This window comes from Gorilla gorilla, chromosome 14 (genome assembly GCF_029281585.2).
Source record: "Gorilla gorilla gorilla isolate KB3781 chromosome 14, NHGRI_mGorGor1-v2.1_pri, whole genome shotgun sequence".
In the NCBI taxonomy this organism is placed as follows: Eukaryota; Metazoa; Chordata; class Mammalia; order Primates; family Hominidae; genus Gorilla; species Gorilla gorilla.
Window position 1 is genome coordinate 31,191,968 of NC_073238.2, and position 26,803 is coordinate 31,218,770.

Sequence of the window (26,803 nt, forward strand, 5' to 3'; positions counted from 1 at the left end):
CTGGCAGATTTTCTTTTTAAATATATGAATTTGCTCATTTTTGTTTTATCTTTTTTCTCTAGTCTTTTTGGCAAACCGACTACTGAAAATTCACAGTCTACAAAAGTTGAGGAAGACTTTAATCTTACTACCAAGGTAAAATAGTCTCTTGTTAAATTGATTTTCTCAGTTGGAATCTAATTCTGTATAGTATTTACTTTTCATGTTTAGCAGTGGTGTATGTATCATAATTTCATGTTGGTAATATAAAGTTCGTCACATAAAAACATTTTATAGAAATACGAGTAGTTGATTTAAACAGTTTTTTTGTTTTTTTGTTTGTTTGTTTTACTTCAGTAAATAACAAATGATTTGTAAATACTTTGAGGGTGTGAGGGCCAAAAACCAGAATGGGCTGTAGAATACATAGTGACAGGAACATTGTATTAGAAAAAACTTTTCCACAATAGAGAATATATAAAATCTGGTAAAGGTTTCTTTGCATAAGTAAACTTACTGTGACTTTTAAAATTATTCTATTGTAACTTTAAAAACACCTCATCCTTAAAATTATCTTTAATGGATCCAGTTACTTATTACAGTAATCAAGGAATCTGTCTGATAAACTTCAGTTCCGAAACTGTGCCACATAGCATATAGGTTTTTTTGGCACGTATTATTTTGATATCATGTAGTTTTTAGGAGAGAGCTTTTTATCAGTTTCTCTTCTTGGTTCTTTAATTAAACACCAAAATAATATTAGAAATTGTGAAAATTTATTTGGGCATGGTGGTGCATGCCTGTAGTTCCAGCTACCAAGGAGGCTGATGCAGGAGGATTGCTTGAGCCCAAGAGTTTGAGACCAGTGTGGGCACATAGGGAGACCTTATCTCTAATTTTGAATATAATTTAGAAATTTAGAAATGTAAATTCTCTTTCTCAGAATCTGTATTATTAAGGCATGTGAGGATGTTTTCTAAGTTATTTCATTAAAAGTATACTTTAAATTCTTCAACTAAATGAAGAATGCAGGTTTCACCCCAAGTGAAAAACCAGTTCTGGAAGCAGAGACTCTTAATAAGCATATGATAAGATTTTAATTTCAGAGTTTTTAAATTGCAGTTTTTAAACATATTGTTCAAAGATCTTTGATCACATTTGAAAATTTTAAATTTCAGAAGATTTTGTATTTAGTTACTTAAATAATCGTTTTGAAGCTCTTGCATCACTATGAGATACTGCAGGTTAGAAAACATACTTGTGTGCATCCTAGTGTACCCAGAAATGCCTGTAAAAAGCATTTTAAGAGGTTTTCAATGTGAATAAATAAGCAAATGAATTTTTATGTAATGGAATGTTACAAGTAAGATAATATGCATAATATACCTTATAATTAAATCTAATGCGTTTCTAAAATATGGCTTAAATTTATATTTTCTTTTAATATTTAGAATGCATAAATTAATGTGCGTTATCTTGAGAAAATATGTCATAAATAAGAAGACAATAAATCAGAGATATGTAGTAAATAGGAAAGAAGATTACACTATATTTTCTAGTATCCCCAAGTGGAGTTCAGATTTTAAAAAATTTAATATATTTCAGTCTCAACTCATGTTTTGTTTGTTTGCTTTTTGTTTTTTTGAGATGGAGTCTTGCTCTGTCGCCCAGGTTGTAGTGCAGTGGCGTGATCTCGGCTGACTGCAACCTCTGCCTTCTTAGTTCAAGTAATTCTCCTGCGTCAGCCTCCTGTGTAGCTGGGACAGCAGGTTCATGCCACCATGCCCAGCTAATTTTTGTATTTTTAGTAGAGACAGGGTGTCACCATGTTGCCCAGGATGGTGTCGATCTCTTCACCTCGTGATCTGCCCTCCTAGGCCTCCCCCAAATCCTGGGATTACAGGTGTGAACCACCGCGTCCAGCCGAAACTCATGTTCTTTTTTTTTTCTTTTTTGAGACGGAGTCTCGCTCTGTCGCCCAGGTTGGAGTGCAGTGGCGCCATGTGGGCTCACTTGCATCCCCGCCTCCTGGGTTCACACCATTCTCCTGCCTCAGCCTCCAGAGCAGCTGGGACTACAGGCACCCGCCACCATGCCCAGCTAATCTTTTCTATTTTTAATGGAGAGGGGGTTTCATCGTGTTAGCAAGGACGAAACTCGTGTTCTATTAAACATATCTTTTCAAGGAATACATTACTCTAAAATTCTGATTACCAATACTTTCTTCAGGTGAAAAGTTTATGAAACATTCATTTTTAAATTTTATCTCTCTCTGTAGTAAGAATATTCTCGCTTTTAGGTATTGGCTGAAAACCATGTTTAACTAATTGTCTTATTATGTAATATTAAAATTAAAATCTTTATTACACAAGTATTAACAAAATAACTAATTGTAGTGTAAATACTGATCAGCAATATTATTAACAAAAGTTTGTATTATTTGTATTTCATCACATGTCTTAGGGTAGCTTTTTCTCCTTTTCTTTCACGACTGAAGCTCATGATTGACGGATCATGGCTCTTGTTTTTTTCTTCCGCCTCCTTCACCCTTTAAAAAATGATTTACCCCAGACTTTTTTATCACAGAATACATTTCTTCAGTGTCTGCTTTTGAGGGCATCTCTGTCTCAATTGTCAGCATATTTATTTACAGGTCTCTATTTAGTTGCTACGTATGATTTTCATTACTCAATCATTGCCCCCCGCATGATTTATTCTTTTTTTCTCTGTTTCTTGGAAGAAGCAGAATTTATACGATTATTTATTCTTAGCTCTTTCCCACACAGAATAGAAACAACCTATACCATTTCAATGCAAATCCAGTTAAATAAGGTACTATTAAAAACTAAACTCTCACATTTTTCCACACAAGAGGTAATTAATACAACTGTAAATTGTGAAGAGATATTTCAAAATATAACATGTAATTTAAAATTTTAATTATTTCTACAGTACTATAAACTGTGTAAGAATAAATTTTTGTCGTAGGTAATTTTGATTAAAAAAATAATCTAATGGATACCACCATATTTGTATAATAATAAATTAGATGAAGGGGATAATAGGAAATAATTCGTTGAAGAAGGGTAAGATAAACACAGAGACTACATGAGAGAGGATGAGACAGATTCTTATAAAAACACAGCAAAAATAGTGGTTTAAATGAGAGCAGGAACTCTCTAGAATAAAAGATGTGATATAAATTATTTAAAATAAAAATTAAGGAAACATAGCCAGCTAATAAAAGATAGCTCAGGTGTTTTTGAGTGACTTATAGCTGATTTTAATAAAAAGCTGACAGAAAATATAAGGACGAGTATAGGTAGGAGCAATTTGTTGTACTCTTTAAAATATCTAGTAGAGAATAATTTGAATGTTTCTAGCATAAAGGAAAGATAAATATTTAAGGTGATTAATATCTCAATTATTCTGATTTGATTATGTGAATGTATTCAGTGATAATATGTACCCCCAAAACGTACATTTATAGTGTGTCAACAAAAAAATTATAAACAAGGAACGAAAATTTAATTCTTACTTCTTTTAGTAACTTTATGTCTTATATTTAATCTAGTCATACTTATAATTTTGTAGAATGAAAAGTGAAATCTGTTTTAGGCCTTGCCAACTTTATTGTGAATTATTACTTTTTGATTCTTTGGTTTCTGGTTTAAGATTTCTAACTTAATATTTGACATATTCTTAGGTTATTTAACTAATTTATCTTACTCTTTTATATAACCTTGGTAGCTGTTTTGAATATTTTTGATAATAGAGTATAAATAAGCATTTTATTTAAACTTGTTATTAAAATTAAAGTTTCTGATCATATGAACATGGTTCTTAATCTGTCTCTTAAAAGAGCAGAATCACTTCTAAGGTACAACACTGTCAAAGAAATGGAGAAATTATTAATCTCTAGAAATATTCTGACATTTTTGCTCATAATATAGGTATGTAATGGTATTATATACACACATCAAATGAATGTAATCAATATTTGTCAATTGTTTTAAAGTAAAGTACCTATTATCATAGAATCATACGTAAGGGAAGATTTAACAGAGTAAACAAACATCATTGGAAGAATACTTTTTACACTTAAAAATATCTCTTGCAATGGGGATATTTTATATTATTTCCAGGAAGCCTTATTAACTTTAGTCTTCATAACTATTACACCTTGCACATATATCTGTTTATTTCTAAAACTCAGGAATCTTGTTGACTTGAACTTTTTAGTTTCTTTCTTCACTTATCCTATGAATACTGAATTCTGCTTGGCAATCATAGATATATGTAAAAACTATTAAATCATCAACTTGAATAATTGTTGCTTGATTTTCTTTATATGAGATCTTTTCTCCAATTTTAAACTACCATCCTATATGGTGTAAATAGGCAATTTGAGCTAGTATTATATTGTTTCATAAGAAAAGCATGTGAATTTTAAAACAGAGTTTCACATTTCTATCTCACTTTATAGTAGTACTTAAAAATGCCTTATAATTCTATGGGTAAGCATTTCTCTTGTACAATTAAAAATTTCAAGGTTTTTATAAAGGTCATTTTGCAGAATCTTGTTTTAGAATTAAATGTTTTCATTCAATTCAAAGATGCATATTGCAAAAATATTTCAGAAATAAATATTTACCTATATAAATAAAATTATATTCTTGAAATAAATTTGGAAATATATAACTGAGAAACTTAATCCCATGTTTTTCTCTCTCCTTTGATTTCATTTTCAAAATTTCAGCAGTCTGCATAGATTTGTGTTGCTTAATTCTACCCATTTAGTCTATCTTATAAATATTTATTTTCTAATCACTATGTAATTTTCCTCATGTAGGTCATCTACTCATACTCCAAATGTATTTATCTAGATCCTTCTTCTAAGCCCCATAGATGCCTCAAATCTTATAGGTCTCAAGCTGAAAACATCATTTTTATTTTTTTCTGACTCTTTTCTGACTCTATAATCTACTCTGTCATCTGGTTTCCCCATCCTAGTAAATAACAACTAGGAAGTAGCCATGAAATGCTCAAGCACTTCAACCGGCACTTCAACCATCCCCTACATCCTGCACTTCAACCCTTCTCCATGTCACCCATCCAGTAACACACCTAATTTTGTATTTTCTGCCTTCTTATAATTTTCCATATCTTATTACCATAATTAACTCTCTACCTATAATTTTGAAGTACTCCTTTCTAGTTTTGCCCCATCTCCCCATGTTCATCTTTACATCACTGGAAGGGTCACCTTTCTAAAATATACTTGTAATGATGTAACTCATCTGCATATTGAGTGGATACCCATTACACGAAGGGATAAGTTCACATTCTAGCATGATATATATCTTATATGGTTTGGTCTCATTTTATCTCTTTAACTCATTTGCTCTGACTGTGTTCCAGTTTTACCACATCACTCTGGCATCCCTCAGTGGCCATGTTGTTTCATGCCTTATTATTTTGCACATGCTATTGCACCTAGAGTCTTTGTATCCTGACTCTGCACTTTGTCTGTCCTTCCCAATATGGCCCCATTATGGCAGCATTTTCTAAGCTTTTCAGGTAAAACTGATTTTTCTCTCCTTTGTGCTCTTATGTATTTTATTGACTTAAATTGTAGAACTGGTGAATTTTACTTTTCTGTTCTTATTTGTTTTCACATATCTCTACCATTTCTTGAACATAAGCCAGAATCTATCTTCCATGTATATTTTCTGCTTCTCCCAGGATAGTGCCTATGATTTGACAGATACAAAGTATGTTTTTTGTTGTTGTTGTTGTTGTTTGTCTTTCTGACAAATTGATTGAGTGAGTGAATAAATACAATTTTTTTCTGAAGGTTTTTTTTTGTGTTTGCTTTCTGTGTTTTGTTTGTAATAGGAGGGAACAACAAAGACAGTAACTGGACAACAGGAATGTGATATTGGCATTATTGAACGAGCTCCACAAGATCAAACAAGTAATGACAATTTTATTTTTTATACCAAAATAATAGAAGTGGTAAATTAGTGAATATCTCTGAAAATTTTTCTATGTTTAAATGCTGTTATATAGAAAACAATTTTTTAGCCCAAAATACAATGTCTACTTTAAAAAGTACATTTTGATATCTTTCTTCATACTATCAACTCTTTTTTTTCTGAACCTGCTTCAATTCTGAAATTCTATTTTTGCTATTATTTTTATTTTTGAAATACTCATAAATGGAAATAGATTTGTATATAGTTTTATGATTTACAGTAATAAACATTCTCATATACATGTCTGTGAATAACATTTTGTAGATAAGATGCCCACATCAGAATTAGGAAGAAAAGAAGATCCAAAATCAACTTCAGATTCTGAGGTACTGTGTATTGTTGTTGTTGTTATTTTAACTTAAGTACTCAGTAATATTAAAACATAAAAAGATGATTTGACTTTATTCTCTCACCTCTGATTATGTCCACAAGGCGGGTGGATCACGAGGTCAGGAGATCGAGACCATCCTGGTTAACATGGTGAAATCTCGTCTCTACTAAAAATACAAAAAATTTAGCTGGGCATGGTGGCGGGCACCTGTAGTCCCAGCTACTTGGGAGACTGAGGCAGGAGAATGGCATGAACCCAGAAGGTGGAGCTTGCAGTGAGCCCAGATCATGCCACTGCATTCCAGCATGGGCAACAGAGCGAGACTCCATCTCAAAAAACAAACCAAAAAAAAAGAAATTATTTTCTGACATTTATCAGAACATACTTTATAATCATGTGCCAAGTAGATAACATCTGCATAGTGCAATTCTGCTAATTTGCAGGATTAATTTTGAAGCCAGTGTAGAATAGTGCAAAACAAAATAAGGCTTAGAAGGCATTAGGAATCTACTTGAGTTCTGAAGTTAAGTTTGTCTAAAAACTAAATGATTTCTCCACATTCATTTATGGGCAACTGTATGATTCTGTGTATATCTAGATGTACAAAAGCTCTAACTGGATTCTGGGAGAAAGAGTTTAAACTGTAGTCTTAGTCTTACTCAACTTGGAACTTGAAAAGATAATTCCTGGGACTCTGAAAGTATTGGCGTATTTTGATTATCCAGTATAGATCTGAAGGAACATTTCAGGAGTTGGATAAACATGAGAAATAGGACACCTGTAAAACTATAATAACAACAATTTGGTTGAGTAGTATTTTAATAAGTGGACTTTTTTTTTCACAAATAGAACTCTTTGAGTCCATTTATGGCTGCCATGTTTGCAGCCACATAGGTATCAAATAATAATGATGTATTCCAAGGTCACAACTGTGGATGTGGAAGAGATAGCAAAGGCCTCACCAGTTAGGTAGAAGCAGCAGCTGCATAGTGGTAACAGCAATGAGTGGATGTCAAAAGATAAGTCTGTATTTGGTTCTGTCACTTACTAGCTATGGGAACTTGGAAAAAAATCATTTAATCTAATCAAATACCAGTAACTTTGTTTATAAAAATAGCTCTCATATCTACCTCTTAGTTGCATGTGATGAAATAATGTTGTAACAAATGTGAAAACATTTTTTGAACTGGAAAGTCTGTATACAAATGTAAGACAAAATGATTAAAGTGGCATGTATGTGAAAGCAGTATTGTTAGCACAAGAATGGGGAGTAAGAACAGGCATGTGGATTTCTAATTTTGGGTAAGGGGATGGTAACTTTCAGCAGGCTACTACTGCAGATTTTCCATATATAGCAGTTTGGAAAGTGAGACTTTCCTGATGAGATTTTCAATGTTTTGACCTGGAGTAATTTCTTTTTGAGTACCAACTGTGTGCTAGGCAGTGAGTCTCTGAATATCCAAGATGAAAGATTATGCTGCAGTAGTAGGAAGAGAATAACAAATGAAAAACACTTATAAATTACTGTAACTTTTTCTTTAAAACAAAACAGAGAATGTTCCTTAAGAGAAAATTGAAGAACTTTATAATTAGCATGCGTATGGGAGTGGCAGTGGAATTCCATGGTCAGAGTAGATCTTTCTGCAACTGCCATTTAATCTCCCGTCTCAAAGATGAGGACTAAGCCATATGAAAGTCTAGGAGGAAGACATTCTGAACAGAGAGGGCAGTGGACCATATTTGTTCATCATTTTGTTCTTAACAACCTAGAATGACTAGCATGCAGAAAGTGGGGTAACCACCAATGTCATCGTCATCCTCATTTTTCTAAGGTGAAGAAAAGTCTGCAAATATGTGTCTGGCATATGTTAGATGTTTCACGAATACATGTTTTTATTTTTCTCTTTATATGAAGGCTTGCTCTACTTTTCTGAAGTTATGCATTAAGAACGAATTGCATACTTTATCTAATGATTGTTTGCTTTCATTTAAAAATAACATAAATATAAATTTTCCTTATGAATCTTTCCTTTTATTCAAGCAGTTCTGTATCAGCAAAAAAGATGTAAAATTATTTTCATTATTTTAAGCCCTTGTTTTCCTAAATGAAACAGCTTTTAACAGAGTTCTATTCCTACTTCGCACGACATACTCTGAAAATTCTCTTCATGCCATGCATAGTTTTTAACCAAAAAAACTATAATTATGCATATGTCAAATGTTTAATCATATTGTGTTTTGTTTGAAATGTCCTATTGTTTTTGGTGAGGGCTACAGTGTAAGGCAGATACTTTGAAGTAAATCCCTTTTAAAATATGCACATGAGTGAATTTTTTGTGAGTATGATTTATTTTCCTTGCTCAGTAACCTAGTCAATAGCCACATGAAAATAAAAGATAAGCGTGATCTACAGAGCATATTTGAGGTTTTCTCTTGAAATGTTTTGGTTTTCAATATGTGAACAGCCTTAAATCTAATTGCCTTTAAAGTTAAAAAATGTGTTTAAAAAAGATTTTTAATAAAAAATGTGATGCTTGTCATTATTATTTTTAAATTGAAATTATTTATTGAGGCAGGCTGTGGTGGCTCACACCTGTAATCCCAGTATTTTCGGACGGCGAGGTGGGCAGATCACTTGAAGTCAGGAGTTTGAGACCAGCCTAGCCAACATGGTGAAACCCTGTCTCTATTAAAAATACAAAAATTTAGCCAGGTGTGGTAGCTCACGCCTGTAGTCCCAGCTACTCGGGACACTGAGGCATGATAATTACTTGGTCTTTGGAGCCAGAGGTTGCAATGAGCCAAGATCATGCCACTGGGCAACCCTGCGAGGCTTCATCTCAGAAAAACAAAATAAAAAAATAGTAAAAAAAGAAATTATTTATTAATATTATCTTTAACAGATTATCTCTGTGAGTGATACACAGAATTATGAGTGTTTACCTGAGGCTACATATCAAAAAGAAATAAAGACAACAAATGGCAAAATAGAAGGTAAGAACCATTTTTTATTTAAAACATCTTTTGTCCAAATGTTTGTCTCAAAGCATGAGGACTGATATACTCTGACAGCCAGAGAAAATTATTTTTTAAATGCATAACATGGAAGAACAAAGGCAGTGAAAGTTATGTGTCTTCTCAGATGTTGGCAACAGATTATATTGAGAGTGCCAAAAAAGAGCTGAATTATTAGTTTAAATTCAATATACTCTAAGACCTGAGGAAAGGAGTAAAACAGGGAATGAAGACTGAGGAAGACAGAGAGTACAGGGAGTACATGAGGGAACAAGAAGCAGGTTTACATAATGGAGAATGGTAAAATAAAAGAACTCTTTAGAGAAAGATAGAGCATGGTTAGAAAGCTGGGAAGAATATAAAGTGACCTCCCATTACCAAAATTTGGCAGAGAATTACAGCAAACATGTTGTCAGTCTTGTCTTTCTCACCGGTGGGAAGGCATTAGGGATGGAAGCACCTGACCATGGAGAGTTGTGTTTTATCTGCAGTATGTGAATATAAGCATATTTGCACAGCTGTGTGTGTATATAATTTGTCATATACACTCAGTATAGATGAGAAGTTTTCACACTTTAGAAAATCAGCTGAATACCTTGTTAACAATGCACGCTGTGACTCAGCAGACTTGGGATTCTGGCATTTTTAATAAATTGTCAAGTGATGCTGTTGCTGATGGTCCTTGCACCTCACTCTTAAGTAGCAAGGGAACAGCCTTTCCTTTGGAAAAATCTGGAAGAAGGGTGGTTGGATAGGGTCAAGAGAAAGCATTATATTGCTTTTATTTCTGAGTATGTTTCTGACCAGAGGGGAAAAAAGAGGTAAAGAAATAGTAATTACAGACGTCAGATACTACCGTAATCAAAGAGAAAGAAAGTGTTGGGAAAATTGATTTTAAAAGATGTTGAATGGGAAGAATCAAGACCACAGATGTAGACATTATTTTGGCTAAGGAAGAGGGATTGTGAGGCATGAAACGCAGCAAGAAAGAAGATAGCCAGCCAATTTTGGAGTTTCTGAAAAGGAAATTTGAGTGAATTCACTTCAGATGCATTTACAATATTTGCACTCCAGAAGATTAGATTGTGGGTACTCCAGAGACTACCGGAAGCGGGAGGATTACTAGAATTGGAGTAAACCATGGTGACTCATTAGTTTTCTCTATTACTATCAGGCATAAAATGTTTATATTTTGTTGATATTAGCTATTCAAATGAGAGATATTTGAATCTAAGAGCATTGGCTTTATTTTTAATGAAGCAAATTGTTTTGGTAAAATTGTTGTTCTATAAAAATCTATTAGACACTTACCATAATAAACAAAGCCAACTAATTTTTAGAAACAAAAAATTACAGAATTTATTACTTGAATTCTAAAATTGTTTTTTAAAATAAATATTGTCTGATTTAAAAATATAAAATGTTATTTATATGTGATAAGTATGTTGCCATAAATTTTCAAATAAACATATCAATATTGAAAGCTCATTATACAATATTTTTTAATGAGTTTTATAGTATTTTTTGCATAAGTGAATCAAGAAAATTTCTGAGGATAAACTAGAGGATACAGCAATGTAGGCATATGATTACACTGCAAGGATATGGGAAACAATGAATATTTTATTTAGTATTATCCATTAAGTAAATATCCAAGCTGATCAATTTGTAACATGTTCAGTGATGTCAGTTCTGCATTCAGCTGAACTCTCATCATAAAGGTGTACCATCTCAATTGTAGGACAAATTAAAGAACATGATTAATGTAATGATATAAATTATTCCAGTGTATTTCATTGAATATATGGTGTAGGATTCTATATTCAGCTTTGACATTTATTTTTTCTGGGTCATAATTTGCTCCTCTGATCAAAGATCATTTCTCTTTTCATCACTCAGCATATACATATTAATATCAACACATTTTGCATGCACAACACATTCTCACTTTTGAAGTCTTAAGTGCATGTTTGATGAAGCCTAGATTCCTAGTTTCTTCAGTGTATTTCTGTCATGTGAGTGTCCTAAAGAAACATACCGAAAGAAAACCCCCTAAACCTAAAGGAATCATTCTCAAAGCTGAGAAGAAGGACTTAGTTAGATACTATCACTGGATTCATTTGTGGCTGGTTTTGTCATATTTACTTATGACTGATAATAAATCTCTTTTGCTTTTTAGAGTCTCCTGAAAAGCCTTCTCACTTTGAGGTATTGAGTTTTATAATTTTATCTTGCATTATTTATTAACTATGTATTTTGTGAAGTACACATTCGTTATTAATCATTTTTCTTCCAAACCCGTTTAGCCTGCCACTGAAATGCAAAACTCTGTTCCAAATAAAGGCTTAGAATGGAAGAATAAACAAACATTGAGAGCAGGTAAATTTTACAGTTCAACTATATTAAAATGAATATTTCAATAGTTGACATATTAATAGTCTCATCTCCCCAATGTTTATTTTTCAAATATTATGGAAATATTTGAGTTAATAATGTCAATAGTGGTATCCACATTTGAAAAACTGATTACTTACAAGAACACGAATTTTAATTAGTTTTTTTAAAAGTAGCTTTAATTTCAGGTGTTTCTGCTTTCACGTCCTCATACTGTAATGTTTTGTATTGGGAATGTCTGTATGACTTAAAGATTCAAGAAGGTGTATTTTTAAACTCTAATATTTTTTCTGTTCAAAAATTGATTCAAATTCTACCCTTTACTGCAGGGAAAGCTTCAATTTTGACATGCCAATTGTGTTTTAACATTGGTTACCTCATGGGACTGTAGTCATTTGAAGCATCCTAAGGAAATCTGTTGTTCTGATTAGCTTACTTTCTGTGTGTGTGTGTGTGTGTGTGTATGTGGTGTGCACGTTTGTGCCTGTGTGCATGTATATGTGTGTTTGTGTGTGGTACCCTTAATTTTTAAAAACTGGGAGAAGTAAGTCCCAGCTACTCGGGAGGCTGAGGCAGGAGAATGGCGTGAACCCTGGAGGCGGAGCTTGCAGTGAGCCGAGATGGCGCCACTGCACTCCAGCCTAGTGGACAGAGCGAGACTCCGTCTCAAAAACAAACAAACAAACAGAAATAATAATAATAATAAATGGGAGAAGTAATCATTTCTTTATGATCATTTTGGTAAAACTGTGATTCTGAAGCATTTGGCTTTGTGTCTTTTCATTGTTTAGAGGTAAACAATTGTCTAAACTGGTTTTTTATATTATTCCTATGCATGCTTAAAAATTATACAACATATGTGCACGGTCATAGATAATATGTAGAATTTGTTTTCAACTGCTAATATGTAAATAATTGTACATTGTGTAATTTTCTGTAACATTCTTTGTTTGATCAGCATTATATTGTTAGATCCATCCATAATGTGTAGAATTAACTTTGGTTTTGTTTATATTAGGTTCTTTATAGAATTCCATTATATAACTGCACCACAACTAATTAAAGTTTGTTTATGCAAAAAACAAATATATGAAAATAAAAACAAATGAGATATCAGTCTTCATTTAAGTTGGTTTTTACCTACTGATTTTTGATATATTAGAAACTGAAACTAAAATATTTCAAGTATCACTATGTACAATCATCTACTTTAATAAAAGTGAAAACTGTGACCTATGGACCATTAAAGCTATGCTGTTGTAACACATTATTTCCCTGGAACAGTGCAGTATAGACTTCATAGTACATATGAACTTCATGGTACATATATGCCACATTTTCTTAATCCAGTCTATCATTGATGGGCATTTGGGTTGGTTCCAAGCCTTTGCTATTGTAAATAGTGCCACAATAAACATATGTGTGCGTGTGTCTTTATAGTAGCATGATTTATAATCCTTTGGGTATATATCCAGTAATGGGATCGCTGGATCAAATGGTATTTCTAGTTCCAGATCCTTGAAGAATCGCCACACTGTCTTCCACAATGGTTGAGCGAGTTTACACTCCCACCAGCAGTGTGAAAGTGTTCCTATTTCTCCACAGCCTCTCCAGCACCTGTTGTTTCCTGACTTTTTAATGATCGCCATTCTAACTGGTGTGAGATGGTATCTCATTGTGGTTTTGATTTGCATTTCTCTGATGGCCAGTGATGATGAGCATTTTTTTCACGTGTCTGTTGGCTGCATAAATGTCTTCTTTTCAGAAGTGTCTGTTCATATCCTTCACCCACTTTTTGATGGGGTTGTTTGATTTTTTTTAAAAACTTGTTTAAGTTCTTGTACATTCTGGATTTAGCCCTTTGTCAGATGGATAGATTGCAGAAATTTTCTCCCATTCTGTAGGTTGTCTGTTCATTTTGTTCACTCTGATGGTAGTTTTTTTTGCTGTGCTGAAGCTCTTTAGTTTAATTAGGTCCCATTTGTCAATTTTAGCTTCTGTTGCCATTGCTTCTGATGTTTTAGTTCTGAAGTATTTGCCCATGCCTATGTCCTGAATGGTATTGCCTAGGATTTCTTCTAGGCTTTTTATGGTTTTAGGTCTAACATTTAAGTCTTTAATCCATCTTGAGTTAATTTTTGTATAAGGTGTAAGGGAGTGGTCAACTTTCAGTTTTCTGCATATGGCCAGCCAGTTTTCCCAACATCATTTATTAAATAGGGAATTCTTTTCACATTGCTTTTTTTCCAGCTTTGTCAAAGATCAGAGGGTAATTTTCACATTTCAATGAATTTGTCCATTTTGTCTAAGTTGTCATGTTTATTCACATAAATTTTATAATATTACCTTGTATTTTTAAGTATCTGTAGAATCTAAAATAATGTCACATTAACTCATTTCCAAAGTTAGTAATTGTAGCTTTCTCTTTTCAAGAGCTAGTTTGGCTACATAGACTTTTGCTTTCATTGATCCTCTCAAAGTGTTTGGTATTTTTCAACTCTTCCGTCATTTTTGTGTTTTATTAGTTCCATCTCTGATGTTTTAGTTCTCTTTGCCTAGTATTTAAAAAATCTATAGTTGGGAGCTTATCAACAACATAAATTGAATTCTCACAATTTTGGAAGCTGCACAGTTCAAGATCAAGTTATCATCAGATTTGATGTCTGAAGAGGTACCACTTCATGATTCATTGATGCATTCTTTTTCCCTGTGCCCTCACATGGCAGAAAGGGTAAAGAGGCTCTCTGGGGTTATTTCTGTCAGAGCATTAATCCATTTATGAAGGGTTGGCCCTCATGACCTAATTACATCCAAAAACTCCTACCTCCTAATAACATCACCTCTGTGATTTGATTTTGGCATATGAAAATTGCAAGGACAAAGACATTCAAACCAATACGAATATTTATCCTTTCCTCTGCTTCCATTGAATTTACTTTCTTATTTTTTTTTTTTTTTTAGTTTCTTCAGGTAAAAGTCGAAGTTATTTACTTGAGAGTCTTCTAATGTAGACATTCAATGCTGAAAAGCTTTATTTAAGTGCTGTTGTAGATGCATTTTACAATATCTAACGTGCTGTGTTTTCATTTGAAGTTAGTTCAAAATACTTTCTAGTTTTTCTTTTTACTATTTTTGGAACCAACCCAGGGTTATCTGGATGTTATGTTACTTAATTTCCAATAGTTGTGTTGTTTCAGGTACATTTTTATTATTGATTTTTAATTTGATTGCTTTTGGGTCAGGTAACATGTTTTGTATGACTTAAATCCTTCTTAATCCTTTTACTAAGATATAATCTAGAATATAGTCCTTGAGTACTTCTGAAGAATGGTGTTAAGTCTACCATATTCTTGCTGATTTTCTGCCTCCTTATTCTACCACTTGAGCAAGGGGTTTAGAAATTTTAGACTATACTTAGGCATTTGTCCATTTCTTTTGCAGTTCTATCTATTTTTGTATCATGTATTTTGAAGCATTTATGTTATTATCTACATAAATATTTAGGACTGTTATGTTTTCTTGATTAAGTGAACCCTTTGTCACTATAAAATCACCTTGTTTATTGCTGGTAATGTTTTTGCTGTGAAATGTACTTTGGTATTAATACAACCACTCTTCCTCAGCCTTCTTTTTTCAAGTGTTAGTGTGGTATATCTTGTTTCATCTTTAACCAATTTTTGTCTTTATATTTAAAGTTTATTTCTTATAGGTGTTATACAGGTAGATCTCACTTTTATATCCATTCTGACAATCTGCCTTTGAGCAGAGGTTTTTAGACCAGTTTAATTTATAATGTAATTATTGATGTGATAAAAGTTGTCTGTCACCATGCTGTTTGATTTCTGTTAGTCCCAGATCTTCTTTGCTCTGTTTTGTTCTTTTATTGCTTCCTTCAGACTAGTTTAGTAATTTTTATGATTTAGTTTTATATGTATATATATATAGGTATAATGTTTTTTAGTTATTGATCTGGTTGTATATTTCTTCATGATTAATCATATCTTTTTGTGGTATAAGTTTATTTGGCTATTAGGTATAACTCTTTGCTTTGCTGTCTTAGTGGTTGTTTTAGGATTTATAGTGTATGGATTTACCTCATCACAACTCACCTTCAAGTAATTTTATATCATAGATGGTATAAGAAATTCCAATCATATATTTTCATTTCTTCACTTCCAGCCAGATACCAGCCTGGATCTGTGGGATTGTAGCATTTGTTAAGTTTAGAATATATTTAGCCAATTTTTCCTCAGATGTTTTTTCTGTCTCTCCTTCTACCTCTTTGGGGACTTACATATTACCTGCTGGGAGTTTGCTCATAGTTCTCTAGTATCTCAAATTTGTGAATCTTTTCTTTCATGATGGCAAATCAATCTATGCTCATATCTACTCAGTGTAGCTTTCATCCGCAGCATTGTAACTTGTATCTCTAGAAGTGCAATTTAGTTTTTAAAAGTATCTTCTATTGCTTTACTTATCTTCTTGATTTTTATTGTAGAATAGAGTTGAGTTACTTATAAACAGCTTGATCCTTTTCATTTTTGCTTTTTATGAGCTGACTCCCCACACCTGAGGCAAGGCCTTTCAGACTATTCATTTTCCTGTGAAGTCTGAGTCTTCCCAGGCAAATCTATAAAAATAGACACTCTTCTTGGCACTATGTGAGCACCAGGTGTGATTTTCTCTAATTTTGTAAGTTCCGCCCTGACCTGGCTTGGTCTTAGGTAGTTTTCTGGCTTACATGCAATCTTCATTATTTTGCTAAATACTGGGAGGCAATTTCCAGGGGTTTCTTGCTTTTGCTTCTGTATCTCTGTCTCCTCCTCAGTGTTCTGTTCTATATTGTCTGTCTCCTTTGGTTTTACCAGACTCTAAGCTTTATCACTGTAACCAAGAGAGTCTGGTAGGTTCCACCTCAGTTTTTGTTTCCTGTGTCAGGTCTTGGAATCTCTGTCAAGGCAAGAAGCTGAAACATTCATAAGGTTTGCTTTCCACTTTTTTCTTCTGTTTTTCAGGGACTATCATCTTCTTTGCCTAATGTCCACTGTCTAAAATATTGTTTAGTGTATTTTGTGTGTTTTATTTTTAGTTATTTTAGCTAAGAAGAAAAATCAATACCTGTTGTTCTCTCTTGGCTGGAGGCAGACTACACTAGAGCTTCAGCACATGCCACACACTGGCTAAAATGCTTTTCTTCCCCCCTTGCTCAACTGCTTCCTTTTCAATCTTTGTTCCTCAGTGTAGCCATACATTCCTCGGGGGAATTTTCCGTGGGCCTAGTACAGATCCTATTCTTAGCAATCTATTTTCTTACAGTATCTATCTGAATTTATAATTGTAACTTTTCTGGGGCTTTGCTTTTCAGTATATTTTAAGCTAAACAAGAGCAGAGTTTTTTTTTTCTGTTTAATCTGCAGAGCTTAGTATAATGCCTTCCACATGGTAGGCAATCAATATATATTTGTTGAGTGTATGAGTTAGTGATTGTTAAAATATGCAGCCCTTTATATCCCAAAAGTACTAATATATTTTATTTCTATCTCCTCCTTGAGACAGATTCAACTACCCTATCAAAAATCTTGGGTGCAGTTCCTTCTTGTGAAAGAGGAAGGGAACTTAAAAAAGATAACTGTGAACAAATTACAGCAAAAATGGAACAAACGAAAAATAAGTTTTGTGTACTACAAAAGGAACTGTCAGAAGCGAAAGAAATAAAATCACAGTTAGAGAACCAAAAAGCTAAATGGGAACAAGAGCTCTGCAGTGTGAGGTATGACATCCTAGTTTTAAATAAATATTTCAACTATTTATACTAAAAGTATGTAGGATACTTTTTGTAAAAGCTGACTTACCTTCTGAGATTTAACTGGAGAAAAAAATCTGTCTTGTAGAGTGTCAAATTCTTTTAAATAATAAAAGTTCTTAAATGTGAATACTTCCACTGATAATTAATGCATATTTATTTAAATCACAATTTTAATGGCTATATAGAAGGCCATTATTTGGAAATACCATTACTTAGCAAATTAATTTTTTTGATTTTTAATTTTTTTGTATTATAAATGCTACAAGGCATAACTGCATGTAAATCTTTTTCTACCTTTCTAATTATTGACTTGGAATACATTCTTCAATATAGAAATATTTAGTTAAATTATAGGAAGTTTTTAAAAAGTTCTTTGTTCATTACTTCTAAATTGTCCTCAAGAAAATTTATATTCATTTACAGTTCAACAAAGACAGAGTGAAACGGCCATTCTTCTCTCTCCAAGAATCAATTTCCTTTAATTATACACTTTTAATCTTAATGTGCATGGAATATAAAGAAAATATAATTTATGATTAGTTTATTCAACATCTCTCGCTCTCCTACATAAATAAAATTAATTCAGAGTTCTAGGTTAAAAATACATATTATTTTTATTCTTTAATTAAATATTTATACTCTTTCTTCTTCTAAAGGAGATTTAAAATTTGTTGAAAAATATATAATACTCAACAAGATATGTTTAAGTCTTACTTAAAAAAGAAACAAAAGGCATATGGGATGACACATATTAGACTCTTTAGTCTGAGATCATAATATTCAAATTATTTTTAGGGATATTTGCCATATTTTATAAGTAGAAATATTTATGTCTAATAAATCTGTAAACTTTTTTTATAAAAAGTAATGTCACTTTAATCAGTTAACTCTAAATGATCTGTCCTCACTGAGGACTAATTTTGACTGTGTGATATTTTTAAAAAATAACTTTCAACTTATAAATTTACTAGATAGCTTCCAATATTCTTTTCCATAACAGTTGTCAAAGTTACTAGTAACAGAAACTTTCTAACTAGAAGAAGTTTTTTCTCACTATTTTTCAAGTATGTATGTCATTTGGAAGAGGTTACGGAGTAATGAATACCAGAGAACTAGAAAGAAAAAAAAATTCAGGAATATAGGAATTTTATTGGAATAATAAACCAGTATAGGAAGAAGTAGATCTCAAAGTGAATTCTATTTTCTAACAAAATGAATTTTAAGATAAGTATGTTTAATGGCAGATTGACTTTAAATCAAGAAGAAGAGAAGAAATGTCGATATATTAAAAGAAAAAATTAGACCCGAAGAGCAACTTAGGAAAAAGTTAGAAGTGAAACAACAACTTGAACAGACTCTCAGAATACAAGATATAGAATTGAAAAGTGTAACAAGTAATTTGAATCAGGTAAATCAATCTCTGGCAAAAATTTTATATTTCTGACTTTATTTCATCAGTATTACTTTTAACATCCCTTTGATTTAGTATGTGTTATTCAGGTCTAAATCAAACAAAAGTATTGTCTTAAAATTAGCTATGACTTTTGTAGCTACAGTTATTTATTATAAATTATGGCATGCAAATAGTATCTTATTTTAGTACAAAGAGCTTTTGAAAATAATGATAATCCCTACCATATACTTAGTGATAATTTATTGGTAAGTATTTTATTCCTAGCAACATAGTTTAGTGTATTTTTCCTAGTTAACATTTAATACTGACTCAAACATTATCAAGAGGAAGCAAAAGTTAGTGTTGTAGTAAATAAGCTCATGGTTTTCTAAGTAGGGCTCTCTAGATTTTATCTTCTTTACCACTTTTGTTTTGAAATAGAAGACTTCTTTTATATTTACATACTTACCCAGTAGAATTAACTGAGATTTGGTGGAGAAGTCCTGGATGTAGACTCAGAAGACTTGGAGAAAATCCTACAACTTGGTTATATTTTTAATCTTTTCCTTTCAGAATTGTGATAACTAAAAGTGCTTGTTACAATGTCTCAGCTTATCAAACATTCATAAATATAATTCTTACAATTAACTATATTTTTTAGAAAAACAGAATATCTAGAGAATATTCTCAGGAAAAAGGAACTGAAAGAGCTTCCAGAAATTTTATCTGTCTAAATATATGCAGCACTAAGGCTCTTAGTATGGGATCTTGTATAGGTTAGACATCAGAGCGTAAACCCAATTTTCGTATGTAGTCAAATTGATTAATCTTTTATTTTATGCTTTTGAGCTTGTTGTAATTCAGGGAAAGTTTTTTTTTTTTTTTCAATTCTGAGGCTCTCAAAAATTCTCTAGTCATTTCTCTTTTACTTTCATGAATTCGTTGTCTCCAAATAAATGTTTGAACTTTGGGGAATTTATGCTCTATAGCATTTGAAGTTTTGATTCAATGGTTCTTCAACTGATACCTACTTATAAAAACCCTTTCATTGTATAAACGTACAAGTTGTTCTTTAATTTCAGAGGAACTATGATATGCCATTTTATTGAGTGCTAGTTAAATGTTTATTTTGTTTCATGTAGGTTTCTCACACTCATGAAAGTGAAAATGATCTCTTTCATGAAAATTGCATGTTGAAAAAGGAAATTGCCATGCTAAAACTGGAAGTAGCCACACTGAAACATCAACACCAGGTGAAGGAAAATAAATACTTTGAGGACATTAAGATTTTACAAGAAAAGAATGCTGAACTTCAAATGACCCTAAAACTGAAACAGAAAACATTAACAAAAAGGGCATCTCAGTATAGAGAGCAGCTTAAAGTTCTGACAGCAGAGAACACGATGCTGACTTCTAAATTGAAGGAAAAACAAGACAAAGAAATACTGGAGACAGAAATTGAATCACACCATCCTAGACTGGCTTCTGCTTTACAAGACCATGATCAAAGTGTCACATCAAGAAAAAACCAAGAACTTGCTTTCCACAGTGCAGGAGATGCTCCTTTGCAAGGAATAATGAATGTTGATGTGAGTAATGCAGTATATAACAATGAGGTGCTCCATCAACCACTTTATGAAGCTCAAAGGAAATCCAAAAGCCCAAAAATTAATCTCAATTATGCAGGAGATGATCTAAGAGAAAATGCATTGGTTTCAGAACATGCACAAAGAGACCGATGTGAAACACAGTGTCAAATGAAGAAAGCTGAACACATGTATCAAAATGAACAAGATAATGTGGACAAACACACTGAACAGCAGGAGTCTCTGGAGCAGAAATTATTTCAACTAGAAAGCAAAAATAGGTGGCTTCGACAGCAATTAGTTTATGCACATAAGAAAGTTAACAAAAGCAAGGTAACAATTAATATTCAGTTTCCTGAGACGAAAATGCAACATCATCTAAAAGAGAAAAATGAGGAGGTATTCAATTATGGTAACCATTTAAAAGAACGTATAGATCAATATGAAAAAGAGAAAGCAGAAAGAGAAGTAAGTATCAAAAAATATAAATACTTTTCAACCTTCCTGAAAGAAAATGGCCTTAGCTAAATGCTGAATCTAGTTGAATATATATATATATAAATAGATGATAAATGTACTTACTATATCAGCTTAGAAACATGCCTCATTTCCACCAAATGAAAGTGAAAGCTAAGAGATGTTTTACTTTGAGTAAAGGCATTGTGTCACTGATGAAATTATAAGAGTTTAAGTTAAAGATTTTTAATAGATTAACATTAATGACATTGGCTTATACTGCTGAAATAAAGGTTTTAATGTCTCTTTGTGGCCACATTTTTTGACTACAATGAAGCAGAAAAATGGGAATGCCCATATCAGCAATTAGTATTTTGAAATTAAGATTCAGTTCAGCAATTTACATTGACAGTTAATTCTAAATTTTCCAGAGGAACAGAAGTGTATTTGAAGTATATTTTGAAGTGTACATTTCTGCATCTTGTAATAACACTTTTTTAGTAGCTTTTTATATATTTTATTTGGTAGAATTTTATTTTCATTTATGTCAATTTGACTTAATCTGAACATATTTGAATCTGAAATTATGTATTGTTAAAACCTCTCAATTTTTTAAAGGCATCTGTGTTTTGTTAAATAATACCTTAGGACAAATGTAGTGGATTTTAGCAATATCAAATTTGATTTAATCACCTCAATGGTATTCATAATTTATTTTGAATTTTGTTACAAATCATTTGCTCATAATTTCTATTTCAAGGCTCAAAAACTATCATGTGGATAGAACTTTGTCCCACAGAAAGATGATTGTAGCTATCTGTGACTTATTAGCTTTGCATTGGATCCCCATTTTTCAGTTCATAAGGGGTGGCAGGGTTCATGTGTAGTATAAAAGAAGTGAGTAGAGGAGAGAAACATAGGAGCTGAGGTCAGGAGGGATGTGGAGACCAGGTTACCAAGGGCCTGTAAAGCTTGAAATAAAATTACTTTTATTCTGAGATAAAAATCTATTGGAAAAATTTCAGCAGGTGATTGAATATGTGAGGAACTTTGATGTTGATTTGTGCTTCTAATACAGAAGAAGGAAAGAATTCCACTGTGTAGAATTTACCACCACTAGTCCTGCCTTTTTTTTTTTTTTTTTGAGACTTCAGTAAGTTGTGAAGAATTACAGATTCATTAAGGGAAGAAATTACTAGTGAGATGAATCTTCTGTCTAGTAAGACAGTACCAATTTGGCAGAAAGATTACACCTTCTTGTGTCCTTAAGTAAATTCACTAACAAGCAGCAATGTGCACAAATGAAGAAAATAAACTGAATCAATATATTTGGGGATATTTTTGAAAGTAAATATTGTTAATTTGATAAGATGATTCACAAAATCAAAAACATGTCTTTTCAGGTCATTGTGAGACAACTTCAAAAAAAATTGGCTGATCTTAATAAACAGTGTGAGGCTTCACTAAAGGTTACATCACATTCTCACTCTCTGAGGCATCAATAGAGGCTACATCACATTATCACATTAATCTCAAAGGTGAGATACAGGATTTAATGAGGAAATGATTTCAAATCAAAAGTCAAGTGTGTGTTAAATGTAACATGCCAACAGTGAGTCTATAACTGGTTAAATAATATAAATTGTTTTATGATACTAATATCCACGGGAAGACTTCTTTTATATGTTCATTATAATTAGTTTTATTACAATTTTATTATCTTTATAAAGTGCTTATTTTTACAACTGTGGCTGTCATTCTGCAATGTTTTTCTTTTTTTTTTCAGATTAAACAGTAAAGTTTATTGTGAACATTTGCTTCTTTTTCCATTTTAAAGTTAAACAAGAAGAAAAGGTAAAATGAAAAGAAATAACCAAAAATTTACTTCCCAAGATAGGATGTACAGAACTAAAATGATAAAAGTCATATAACAATGGTACCCTAAACCACCCACCTCACAGCATAGTGCAGAGATGTCCTGGCAGTGCTTCTGGTGTGTGGGATGGGGGTAGAATCCCATGCATGAGAAGGGGACAGGTCCTTTCTTCACAAGACCAGTCTTTGCTCCAGAAATGAATCCTTATCATGAATCTCTGACACGTTCAGTGTTTTCAGTTATTTTTCTTGGCTGTAGGAATGTCACAATGGACTGTAGAGTGTCATACATAGTTTTCAGTAAAATACTGGACAATAGAGTTTACAGTCTCCCATTTAAGTACAAGCCTAGACAGACAGGAACACTTTTATATAATTATAAAAACACAAATTTCCTTGTTTTGTGGAAATAAATCCCAACTATTGAACCTTCTAGTTAAGAGATTGACAACTCTATACTTGGTTCAGGATACTTTCTCCCCTCTTTTCTCTCTTCCTGTCCCAAGACTCCAAGTTCCTGTCTTATGGTTAGCTAGGAGAAACTATCCACGAACACACACACACACACACACACACACACACACACACACACACGCTCTACCCTTGGGGTGATGCACTATGCTTTTTTTTATTATTATTTATTGATCATTCTTGGGTGTTTCTTGGAGAGGGGGATGTGGCAGGGTCATAGGATAATAGTGGAGAGAAGGTCAGCAGATAAACACGTGAACAAAGGTCTCTGGTTTTCCTAGGCAGAGGTCCCTGTAGCCTTCCATAGTGTTTGTGTCCCTGGGTACTTGAGATTAGGGAGTGGTGATGACTCTTAACGAGCATGCTGCCTTCAAGCATCTGTTTAACAAAGCACATCTTGTACCGCCCTTAATCTATTTAACCCTGAGTGGACACAGCACATGTTTCAGAGAGCACGGGGTTGGGGGTAAGGTTATAGATTAACAGCATCCCAAGGCAGAAGAATTTCTCTTAGTACAGAAGAAAATGGAGTCTCCTATGTCTACTTCTTTCTACACAGACACAGTAACAATCTGATCTCTCTTTCTTTTCCCCACATTTCCCTCTTTTCTTTTTGACAAAACCTGCCATCATCATCATGGTCCGTTCCTGATGGTGGCTGTCTCTTCGAAGCTGTTGGGTACACCTGCAGAAAGGCTGTCACTTCACACTTGGAAGATTGCACAACGGCCAGGCAGAGGCACTCCTCACTTCCCAGATGGGGCAGCTGGGCAGAGGCGCTCCTCACTTCCCAGATGGGGCAACCAGGCAAGAGGTGCTCCTCATTTCCCAGATGGGGTGGCTGGGAAGAGGCACTCCTCACCTACCAGACGAAGGGCAGCCAGGCAGAGGCACTCCTCACATCCCAGACGATGGGCGGCCGGGCAGAGGTGCTCCTCACTTCCCAGACAGGGCGGCGGGGCAGAGGCACTCCTCACTTCCCAGACGGGGCAGCTGCGCAGAGGCGCTCCACACTTCCCAGACAGGGCAGCTGGGCAGAGGCGCTCCTCACTTCCCAGACGGGGCAGCTGGGCAGACGCTCTCCTGACTTCCCAGAGGGGGCGGCCGGGCAGAGGCACTCCTCACCTCCCAGACGGGGCGGCTGGGCAGAGGTGCTCCTCACCTCCCAGGGGGGGCAGCCAGGCAGAGGGGCTCCTCACCTCCCAGACAATGGGCAGCCGGGCAGAGGTGCTCCTCATTTCCCAGATGGGGTGGCCAGGCAGAGGCACTCCTCACCTCCCAGACATTGTGGCCAGGCAGAGGTGCTCCCCACTTCCCAGACGGGGCGGCTGGGCAGAGGCGCTCCACACCTCCCAGATGGGGCGGCCTGGCAGAGGCGCTCCTCACCTCCCAGACGATGGGCAGCTGGGCAAAGGTGCTCCTCACTTCCCAGACTGGGCGGCCAGGCAGAGGTGCTCCTCGCCTCCCAGATGGGGTGGCCGGGCAGAGGCGCTCCTCACCTCCCAGACGGGGTGGCCGGGCAGAGGTGCTCCTCAACTGCCAGACTGGGCGGCCGGCAAGAGGAACTCCTCACCTCCAAGACGATGGGCGGCCAGGCAGAGGCACTTCTTACCTCCCAGACGGGGTGGCCGGGCAGAGGCGCTCCTCACCTCCCAGACGGGGTGGCCGGGCAGAGGCGCTCCTCACCTCCCAGACGGGGCGGCCGGGCAGAGGCGCTCCTCACCTCCCAGATGGGGCGGCCTGGCAGAGGCGCTCCACACTTCCCAGATGGGGTGGTGGCCGGACAGGGGCACTCTTCACATCCTGGATGGGGTGGCCGGGCAGAGGCACTCCCCACTTCCCAGACGGGGCGGCCGGGCAGAGTGGCCAGGCAGAGGCACTCCTCACAACCCAGATGGGGCAGCCGGGCAGAGGCGCTCCTCACCTCCCAGATGGGGCAGCCGGGAAGAGGCGCTCCTCACCTCCCAGACATTGGGTGGCCAGGCAGAGGCACTCCTCACCTCCCAGATAGGGCGGCTGGGCAGAGGGGCTCCCCACTTCCCAGACAAGGTGGCCGGGCAGAGGCATTCCTCATCTCCCAGACGATGGGCTCAAACAAAGGGCCAAATTACCTATAAAGTAAATTAGATTAACAACTGGCTTATCAGCAGAAACCCTGCAACCTAGAAAAGATTGGGGCCTAGCGTTAGTCTTCTTAAAGAAAAAAAAATGCCATCCAATAATTTCTTTTTTTTGGAGACAGAGTCTCACTTTGCCACCCAGGCTGGAGTGCAGTGGTGTGATGCCAGCTCACTGTAACCTCTGCTTCCTGGATTCAAGCAATTCTCCTGCCTCAGCCTCACCAGTAGCTGGGATTGCAGGTGTGCGCCACCACACTTGGCAAATTTTGGTATTTTTAATAGAGAGGGAGTTTCTTCATGTTGGCCAGGCTGGTCTTGAACTGCTGACCTCAGGTGATCTGCCTGCCTTGGCCTCCCAAAGTGCTAGGATTACAGGTGCGAGCCACTGCACCCAGCCAATGCAAGAATTTCATAACCTGCCAGACTGAGCTTCATAAAGAAAGGAAAATAAGGTATTTCCAGACAAGAAAATGCTAAGGGAAGTTGTTACCTCCAGACTGACTCTAAAAGAAATGTTTAAAGGAGTTTGGCTTGTGAAAATAAAAGAATGATACTTGCTACCATAAAAGCATACATGAATACAAAATGTACAGAACCTATAAAGCAATTAAACAATTGAGACGACAAGGTAACTAGCTAACGCTATAAAAGGAAGAAAACCTAACACATCAATATTAAGCTTGAATGTAAATGGCTGAAATGCTCCACTGAATAGACACAAAGTGGCAAACTGGATAAAAAAAAGAAGACACTTCTGCTGCCTTTGAGAGACCCATCTCATGTGTAATGATACCAACAGGCTCAAAGTAAATGGATGGAAAAATATTCATCACATAAATGAAAAACAAAAAAGGAGAGGTATTGCTATGCTTGTATCAGATAAAACAGACATTAAATTAACAACAGTAAAAAGAAATACAAAGAATGACATTATGTAATGATGGAGTGTTCAATTCAACGAGAAGACTTAACTGTCTTAAATATATATGCAGCCAACATTAGAGCACCCAGATTTTTAGAATAAATATTACTAGACCTAAGAAAAGAGATACACAGCTGTACAATAATCATGGAGGACTTCAACACCCCACCGACAGCAGTAAGCAGATTAGTTAGGCAGATTATTAGGCAGAAAACTAACAATGAAACTGTGGACTCAAATTGGGCTCTTGACCAAACAGACCTAATAGATATCTACAGAATACTCCACCCAGAAACCACAGAATGTACATTTTTCTCATTTGCACATGGAACATTCACTAAAATTGACCACATGCTCAGTCATAAAATAAGCCTCAACAAATTTTTAAAAATCACAACTATATTAAGTATCTTCTTG

General features: G+C 34.8%; 2 protein-coding genes across 2 annotated transcripts in view; both read left to right on the plus strand.

The window, feature by feature from the left end:
- Nucleotides 1-22,896, plus strand: part of LOC129526428 (ankyrin repeat domain-containing protein 30B-like) — a 74,340-nt gene extending 51,444 nt beyond the window's left edge. Inside the window, 12 exon segments of the mRNA XM_055360604.2 lie at nucleotides 63-135; nucleotides 5,878-5,956; nucleotides 6,282-6,343; nucleotides 9,252-9,342; nucleotides 11,543-11,571; nucleotides 11,670-11,742; nucleotides 17,314-17,527; nucleotides 18,808-18,825; nucleotides 18,827-18,971; nucleotides 20,099-21,010; nucleotides 22,402-22,536; nucleotides 22,785-22,896. Coding sequence (XP_055216579.1) covers nucleotides 63-135; nucleotides 5,878-5,956; nucleotides 6,282-6,343; nucleotides 9,252-9,342; nucleotides 11,543-11,571; nucleotides 11,670-11,742; nucleotides 17,314-17,527; nucleotides 18,808-18,825; nucleotides 18,827-18,971; nucleotides 20,099-21,010; nucleotides 22,402-22,503 — 1,798 coding nt within the window. The 3' untranslated portion in view covers nucleotides 22,504-22,536; nucleotides 22,785-22,896.
- A 1,359-nt stretch (nucleotides 22,897-24,255) lies between these two features.
- LOC129526485 (uncharacterized) lies at nucleotides 24,256-25,471 on the plus strand. The gene is made up of 3 exons (XM_055360674.1): nucleotides 24,256-24,341; nucleotides 24,738-25,056; nucleotides 25,094-25,471. The coding sequence occupies exons 1-3, from the start codon at nucleotides 24,256-24,258 to the stop codon at nucleotides 25,469-25,471; spliced, it is 783 nt and encodes a 260-aa protein (XP_055216649.1).
- The last annotated feature ends 1,332 nt before the right edge of the window (nucleotides 25,472-26,803 follow it).

Coding starts and splice junctions, on each gene's coding strand:
- LOC129526485 (XM_055360674.1), top strand. CDS start 24,256: ATGGGCGGCCGGGCAGAGGTGCTCCTCACTTCCCAGACAGGGCGGCGG. Junction 24,342..24,737: donor TTCCCAGACGGGGCAGCTGC/GCAGAGGCGCTC, acceptor CTCACCTCCCAG/ACGATGGGCAGCTGGGCAAA. Junction 25,057..25,093: donor GACGGGGCGGCCGGGCAGAG/GCGCTCCTCACC, acceptor GGCCTGGCAGAG/GCGCTCCACACTTCCCAGAT.